The sequence below is a fragment of the Silurus aristotelis genome, assembly GCF_946808225.1.
Source record: "Silurus aristotelis genome assembly, chromosome: 16".
NCBI classification, from domain to species: domain Eukaryota; kingdom Metazoa; phylum Chordata; class Actinopteri; order Siluriformes; family Siluridae; genus Silurus; species Silurus aristotelis.
Window position 1 is genome coordinate 21,967,311 of NC_139589.1, and position 8,858 is coordinate 21,976,168.

Consider the following 8,858-nt stretch of genomic DNA (forward strand, 5'->3'; position numbering starts at 1 on the left):
AACAAAATAAAATATATAAATAAATAAGTAAATAAAGTCTCAGCAAACATGCACTGAAGCTGGCATGAATACTCCTGAAGCAATACTCATATATTGCTTTAATGCTTACAAAATGAGGCTGTGTACATAAATAATAAAAACACACTCCAAAATCAAAGATGGAAGAAAAATACATCAATAGACTTTTATTCATTATCTTCTCTTTAAACATTTTTTTTTGCCTTGTGCACATTTTTTCCCCCCGACTCGTCGAGTTGTAAAAACACTCAGGTAGTGTGTATAAAAAAAAGAGGGCACCACCAAAATAATGACGTTTAGTCCACACATACACACACAGGTTTTCTGACATTTACATAAAATGTATTCTCTCTATAAGATTTTCAAATGTGTACATATTTAATATATAAAATACATTTTAAAAGTGAAGGTTATTCATTTAATATACGTTTTTTGACCACAATCTGTTCTATTTGTTCAAGATTTTTTCTTAACAATGATCCATGAAGGTTTCATGTTTATTAAAAAAAAAAAAAGTCGACTCGCAAAAGTCTTTCACAGAAAGACTCAGGAAAGGCAACGATGTTCCCGACTACTGCCCTGTCTCAATTGTCTTCCCCTGACTGGAGCTCAGAAATGACACTGCTAACAAAAATGATTGTACTTCAGCAGCAGGAGCGCTAGCGACGTACGAAGGCAGGGAATAAATTACAGTTGCTGAAAAAGGAAAACATTGACAGCGTTGCCGATGTGATGTGCGCGTTAACTATAAAATCACAAAGCAAAAGACACAATGCAGAAAAAAAAAAAAATAAATTCATACTTCACCCACTAGCAGAGGAAAAAACAAACGTATCCACCGACGGCAATGTCTGTTTCGCTAAAAAACATCACGTTCGTGCGTTTGTCTGTTTGCAGTCATCAGTCCCTCTGTGATCATCGTGGCATTTTATGGCAGAAAAACTATAAGTTAAACTCTGCTACCAGACAGTTTGTTTTTTTTTCTTCCGTTTGCTCTTCAGTGTACTTCAGTCCACTGCAAACAACAGCGTGGCAGATTACAGGCTCATCACATAGTCCATACTGAAAGAACAAACTTTTTTTTCTCGGCCAAGATCTTTAAAACGCTTTACATGGACTGCTACGGAAAAAAAAACAAAAAACAGTACAAACCAAGCGAACATCCAAGATCCTCAAGAGGCTGATAAATAGTTTAATATCTTTACACTTTGTTACGACTCTCCGAATGCGGCCTGAGCTCGGGCCTCGCTTCTGCTCAAAACTCTGCTTCGTCACGAAAAAAATAAAAATAAAAAACGAGGAGCCAAGAAAGACGGCACAAAACAGAAAAGAGCAAATGAATAGAGACGGACAGGAAGCTGCAATGATGACCAGTATGTAGAGTGAGGTTTAACACAGACAGCGAGAGAGCGGAGAAAGCTAGCTCCAGAGTCCGGCGTAATTTCCGTGCAGCCCCGAGCAGAGGGGTCCTCCGGCCACGAACAGCTTGGTTCCGGAGTCGTCGTAGCAATGTGTGTAGACGGCATTGGGAAAGGAGCTGATGTCTGAGAAATAGCTTCGCCACGTTTCGTCATGGTTCTGGGAAGCGAAGGAGAGAAAAAGGGACCGTTTCGAATTAGATTCTGATTTGAGTTCTCTAATCAGCATCAGGTGCACATTTTGAAATCGGATTGAAAAACATCACTCAGATTAGGGTTTATTCCTCATATCTTAGATTATATTTGCTAATAGATAGACAGACAGACAGACAAACAATCACCAGTCATAATGTTAGAATGTCAGTGTGCTGCCTGAATGGTGTATGTGCATGTTGATGATGTATATAAATACCAGCCAGCCTCTGCCTGTGGTGAGTTTAAGGATGCCGTCTGCAGGGGTTTTCCGGAACCCGCCGGGTGCACTAGGTGGGCAGTCAAGAAAACGCTGCGCCCTGATGTCGTAGAAGAGAAGGGAGCCTTGTCCTGTCCCTACCGTCACAATGTGCTCGTAGAAGCTGACGGAGCGAATTCCTGTTCACACATTCACACACACGGGATTCAGCAACTGCATGGAAAGTCTATGAAGATATAAGCGTTATTGTTGAGACGTACCGCTGCCACGTTCTCTGGAGCTCACAGACTTTATGTTTTGGGAAGACTGCCGAGGATCGAGGAAGGACACGTGTGCTTGGGAGCCGACCGCATACACGGACCAGTCCAGACCATACGCCAGGCACACGTTCTCCTTGCAGTAAGGAAGCTTCGTCGAAAGCTCCTGAACGGCAAGAAGAAGAGCATGATAAGAACGAGAGGAACATATTCACAGGAATAAACACACAGGGCAAAGCTGTACGAGGAAGTAAAGCCGAAATTTCTTAATTCCGCTCCTGCGCCGAATTTCTGACCTCTACCACCCGCTTTTTTTTGTCACAGTTTATAAAGATTGTGTAAAAATGAAACGACATAATCAACAGACATAAATCATTTAATGGATGCTAAAGTGAAGTACCACACATCACAAACACCTTGGGATTATTGTTTCCTATTTATTAGCCTTAAAAAAACTAACTTATGTACAATTTCCAAACAATACAATACATCTAGCGGGATCAGCGGGATGGCGGGACTCGCGCTATATTTGTTTGTTTTGTTCGAGTTGGGCAACTCTCACTCCTGGTGAGATTTGCTTTGGGTCAAGAGGCTTTTTATTGTCATTTCTACTATACACAGTGGTACACAGTAAAAACGAGACAACGTTCCCCCAGAACCCTGGTGCTACACTAAACAACACAAAGCTACATTAAGTGCATCGAGTGCAACCTAGTGCAAACAGTGCAGACGAAAAGCAGCACAGACAGACAACAGTACAGAGAGACAGAACACAAGACAGCACACAACACACGATAGCGGCAACCAGTAAACCTACTGTATACTTTGAATATACAGTACTGTGCAAAGACTCTACAGCCCTCTACAAGGAAGAATACTCTACCTTACACAGGTTGTCCTCAGCCTTCCATAAATGAAAATATCCATCCAGAGACACAGCACCCAGCTCCTGGGGGTAAATGAAACAAATTTAAATGAAAAATAAATGAAAAAATACTCAAAATGTCATATACATCATTTATACATTAAGAGGTTGCGATGGAGACTGACCTTATGGCTGTTATTGAAGGCTAGGGCGCGTACTTTGCAGTTGTACGGGTGAGTGTACTCTTTAGGGATATCTTTAAGGGCACGGTGGGAGATGTGGGCGTAACTGGGAACCCCTTCCTCAGCCTGCTGTTTCTCTGCCAAATCTAGCACCTCTTCAGAGACTTCCCACAGACCCATCGAGCCATCCCGAGAACCTAACACAGAAAAGACTGGTATGAATCATACTAGGGAGTAGGAGTGTTAATGGTACACATATTCATACCAAAAAGTTTCAGTAGAGGGCTTTCGGTTTGAGCTGCCTGGCAAACACATTAAGCGGCGGACCGCGAGGTTGTTTAGTCTCCGCCTCGCACGTGAGTGCAGTGCTAAAGTTTTTTTATTATTATTATTAAACTTGAAAGGTTTATGAATGTGGTGAGGGAAGACATGCAGGTACAGTAAAACCCTGTTGTACGACAACTAATAGTACGAGCAAACGGAGATACGAGTGACCCTGCTCACAAAATTTTACCCTATTTCACGAGAAAATTTCGAAGGCACAAGCAAACCCAGGCTGCCGGTTCCCCGTTTTCGGCAGAGGGCAACATCAGTCGCTTAGTTGATGACGTATCAGTCGCTCTCGTTGTTCAGTGCAGCAAAAACTTAACTTTTTTCAGTGTTAGATTTTTATTTCACTAGAAAAATTCTGAAAAACGTCTCCCAAGAAAATCAGTGATGGTGCTGTGAAAACAAAAGTAAATAGATTTACCATGGAAACCAAGAAGGTTATGAGTGTGGTGCGCGTCTCACACTCGCAATCAACCACTACCACATGGGTAAGTGTTCAATTATGTTTACATTACGGTAATTTGCGGTGTATTTGTTTGTTAAAATAGGCTACAAAAAGCAATAAGCGATCGAATGAGGTCTCGGAACGGATTCAATCGTTTTTACATTCATTCTTATGAGGAAAATTAGTTCGAACGTACGAGCAAATGGACCTACGAGCAACTTTCAAGAACGAATTATGCTCGTCCAACGAGGTTTTACTGTAGTTGGTTTGAAAGAGGCAGATGTAGAGGACAGGGGGGGTATGGAGACACTTGAAAACATACAAAACAAAGCCAGTGGTATAAAATAAAAAACAAGAGTTAGCGCAGGGTCACTGTGAATCCGTACCAAAAATACGATTTGTAGTGTGTTGTAAAACTCAGGCTTTGTTTTTCCACGTGTGCGAAATCGCTGCTGTTTTTGCGACAGGAAAAAAAAAAAAAAAAAAGCAATTTTATGTTTGTCATTTCTTCTTATACCGAACCGTGACTTAAAAAAATGAGGTACGTACCAAACCGAGAATATAAATACCGCCTATAATTTACTATTGCGTCGACACCCTTTTTAAAGCAACGTATACAAGGTTCTTGTACTAGTTCAGGGATCTAGATCAAGACCATGAAGAACATGGTATTCTTTGTTAAACCCAGTCATAAATATTATAGGCATTAAAGCGAGTCCAAATTTCCAAATTAAAGTCCACTTCTGCCTTAATCATTTTGAGCTTCCAGTTGTCTCTGTACTTTTTGTGGGTGTCACCAAAGGCAAAGGAGCCCTGTTAGAAACATCTGTTGCACGGGTGATTAGTTTATGGATGCAAGTACGAAGAAAGCCGGGCTTGTGCAAACATTTACATGTAATAATTACATGTTATTTTTATATTCAATTTGCTAAGCAGCCTATAATAAAAAAAAAAAAAAGGAAAAGAAAAGAAAAATATCGACCCCGTCAGTCTGTCCATCACTGAGCATCTTAATAAAAGGAGGCTGCTCAGAGATACATGGTGCTTAGTGGCTTTTTAGCGAAGCTGCCTATTATAAAGATTTTTTGCATTGCAGTTAAAGGTCAAGGAAAAAAAGAATTTGGTTGAAGTTGACCGACCCTCATGATCATATATAAACCATGAGCATTCATGATGTGCAAGTTGTTTAGTTCATGTCAGCAGAAATAGTGCTAAAGCAGCATTTTTTGTATAAAAAAAGAAAAAAGAAAAAAAAAAAAAAGAAAAAAAAAAAAAGACCATGCTCCGCTGTTTTTCCTTTTTCAGAGCTACATAGATTTGTAGTATGGAAGATCTGCTGAGCAGGCAGCCATTAATCAGGGTGGATGCAGGCCTGTTACCTGATACAGCCATTGTGTCACTGATCCAGGCAATGGAAAAAATCCAGTCGTTGTGACCATCCTGAAAATAATAATAATAAAAACCAGAATTAATATTTCTCATTCTACTTAATATAAAAAAAAAGCATAATTCTAACATGCAAAATCAAATGATGTACGTTATAGTGCAGACTCACGTCTCCGACGCAGACGGGGTCTAGTGTGGGCAGTCGATAGACAGCCAGGCTGTTTGGATTATCTCCTCCGGTGGCCAGTAGGGTGCGTGACGGGTTGAGCTCGATCGCGTGGATGCCACAGCCCTGCTGCGCATCCAGTCCGCCAGCTAACTGGTTCTGAAAGACCGGGTTGCCCATCACGCCCATGGAGCCTCCGCCATGTCCCTCTCTGTCCTTCAGCATCGGGATCCGCGTAATCTGGCCCGTGAGAACATCTACCACAAAAAGCTGCAGAAACAAAAAACACAATACTGTAAATCATTATGGTGGAAAAAGATCAAATTATTAACTCGAACAATTTCCAAATCTCACCGTGTTGCACTTGGTCCCGCAAACCACCTGACGCTGATTGAGCCACTGAGAGGCGAACACCTTGTTGAGGCAGCCCAAGGAGAACTCGCGTTCTTTGAGGATTCCCGGGATGCGGCCTGCTGCAAAGCCACGCAAGCTGCGCTGGAACCTCCATTCGTGCTGCTTCTGCGGACGAAATTCCCGCCCGCGAATGGCGGACACCATTGACTGACGGCCCTGCCACCACTGCTGGGCATGACGTGATGAAGAGGATACACGGGCACGCTTATACACAGACTGGCACCAATCAAGCTGTTGAAAGGGAAGGAGAAAGGGCACGCTCAGCAGCTGTTCCCTCATTATTTCTCAAGATTTTAATGAGCCTCGTTTATACTGAATCGTCGCAGAATACACAGATGTTTCTTTTTTAAAGTAATTTGACATAAAGGAACATCAAATATCCTTGTAAAAGAAACATATGGTCTAGACATAATTTTAGCAAGACGGTGCAGCTAAATAACTACTATACAGAAATTAAATCATTTCTTTTTGCAAAGAATAAAAACTTAGGCTTAATGACACAAAAAAAACCAACTCAGAGTTAAAACATTAGCTTGTCATGTATGTTCACGACCGAATATTCACATGACAAGGATCAAGATAATAATGTACAATATAGGTCGACCGATTTTACCGATAGCTAGGTTGGATCGCACTTGCCAATAATCAATTAAATCAATCAATAGTTTTAAAAATAGATACTGGATAAAAAAAAAATTATAATAATAAAATAATAATAAAACTTTAAATAAACTTCAGTGATTCACCTCTAGAGGCCGCTCTCGCACTGTATAACGAAACCCGGAAAAACTATCGGCATGCATGAATCAGTCGACCACTAATAAATGACATTAAAAATGAATAAATGAAATAAGCTTAAATCTGCAAAGTAACACAACAGTAAATAGTACACACAGGCTAGTAATAGTGCATTAGAAAACATTAGGCTTTTTTTCTCTCTCTTAAAATGGTTTTGACATTTGGATGATTCAAGTCCACGTTTTTAGGAAGCTCCGCCCCAAATAGCTTTCGTGGCCCAAATAATGATTATAAAATTACTTAACAGAAATACATCCAATCTAGTATTAAGCCAAAGGATCAGCATCCCAAACATGACTTCACCTGAGTTGTGCCGTTTTTTTTGCTTGGGAAAAATCTCAGTTTCATTGTTAAATAGTAATAACATATTTGAAAAAATCAAGTACAAAATTTAAAAGTTATCTAACATTAGAGTAAAAAAAATAAAAAAAATTATATATTCATATTATTAGTAAGTATATTTTGGTAAAAATGGCAAAATCTTTGAAACCTACAAAGTTAAAACAGATTTACGTCTGAAATTCAACACTTCATAAGTAATTTTAAAAGTGATGATTAAGAAATAATAAGAAATTAATCATGAATAAATAAATAATTAAAAAAAAATTACCAGTACCAGAAATGTCCTGGTGTGGGTTTTTCCCACTACTCCCTGCACATTTCTGCTAATTTCGGCCGAGTATTTCGCAAGTGCCAGCGGTTAAGACTGCACAGCTGATCAAATTAAACCATACCCACAATACACATACCCACGTTAATGATCTGTATCCAAGCAGAACCTGAAACATGCTTTTAAACAGTCATGGAAAATCCATCTGTACACAAACGTAATGACTGATCCCCGTACAAGTATTCGTGACGTGTCGACACGTGGAATGTTCGGTCAATAAACATCTGAAAGCGGGCAGGCTGGCTTTGAGGTATTTTTTCGCTCTCCTGCAGACAGCGATTATCCGAAATGTTGGAGCGAGCTGTCTGGGATGAAGATCGTTTGATCTTTACAGCTGAAATAAAAAGTTGTATGTGGTTCGCCAGACAGTTTGTGACAAAAATAAATACAAATCGGAGACTCTCTGTATGCTGGCTGTGTGTGTTGCCTGCCATACTCTGTTTATTAAAGAAGCATGAGCTCTCAGGAGGTTATCAGGTGACTACAGTCTCCCTTTTCTTACAATGTGACAAACAGCCAGTGATTCAGAAGAAACCCTGATCTGAGGACACTCTTCAAAAAGAACAGAATGCAAAATGGGTGGAGATTTAAATATTTGCACAAAAGGCTGCATCTTTGTACAGACGTAAGTGGAAACTGTCAGATAACTCCGGTGTGATGGACTGCTAATTTTTATGCCCAGAAACAATGACACCCACACACTGATTTAGATAAACATCTCAGAAACATGTGTGACTATTCATGTTAGTCCATACAAAAACTACATCAGGGAGTTCTCATATAGGAAAATACAATCAACAAAGTGGTGTCATGTAGCCTGTTAAGATACTGATTTTCTATCTTTTAGAGACGTGAATAACTTTAGATTAAAGTTTTACAGACTTGTGGTTTGACATAAATGTATGACCAAAATTATTTGTTTAAATGATCGTTCAAAAAGAGCACTTTGGTAGTTTTTTAATCCCACAATCTCTACAGTTCTTGGAGTGCTGCTGGGCAAAGCCATTTTAGCTGCTTTGGAGCTCATGATGTTTTAAATCCTTGCGTCAACAATTTGCTTAACATTTATTTTTTTTGGTAAATGAAACATTTGAAACATGAAACATACAAAATCTGATTATAGAGGGGTTCACAACCACTGGGCACAAACCGTAAAAATTGGGGGAACGCAAAAAAAAAAAAATTAAAAAAATTTTTTAAAAAATTGGTTGCTGGTTCATCTTTTTATTGCTTACAGTCCTAAAATTTATAAATCTTTCTTCATTCAAACGGAACATTCAGACGAATTACATCGACTCCTAAATACGGTATCATGACTCGAATTGAATAGTCACCAGAGTGTATCTTTACACTCATACCAGCTTAGCAAGCAAAGTCCACAGCCTTGAAGTTAGACTTCCTGACAGCTGCAAATATATATATATTATATATATATATATAAAAATATAAAACTTTGAGTCAAAACACTGATATCCACTGGACATGACTTGAAATTCA

At 39.5% G+C, this 8,858-nt stretch overlaps 1 protein-coding gene and 1 long non-coding RNA gene across 2 annotated transcripts in view; one reads left to right on the forward strand and one right to left on the reverse strand.

Annotated features, from left to right (window-relative positions):
• Nucleotides 1–8,858, forward strand: part of LOC310738804 — a 64,856-nt gene that overhangs the window by 27,401 nt on the left and 28,597 nt on the right. The gene's annotated exons all lie outside the window — the stretch shown is intronic.
• Nucleotides 160–8,858, reverse strand: part of dcaf12 (DDB1 and CUL4 associated factor 12) — a 10,215-nt gene continuing 1,516 nt past the window's right edge. The window contains exons 2-9 of the mRNA XM_083564164.1: nt 5,834–6,124; nt 5,483–5,749; nt 5,307–5,367; nt 3,156–3,349; nt 2,989–3,054; nt 2,109–2,271; nt 1,849–2,027; nt 160–1,596 (exon numbers count right to left, since the gene is read on the reverse strand). Coding sequence (XP_083420290.1) covers nt 1,438–1,596; nt 1,849–2,027; nt 2,109–2,271; nt 2,989–3,054; nt 3,156–3,349; nt 5,307–5,367; nt 5,483–5,749; nt 5,834–6,124 — 1,380 coding nt within the window. The 3' untranslated portion in view covers nt 160–1,437. The remainder of the gene's footprint in view (nt 1,597–1,848; nt 2,028–2,108; nt 2,272–2,988; nt 3,055–3,155; nt 3,350–5,306; nt 5,368–5,482; nt 5,750–5,833; nt 6,125–8,858) is intronic.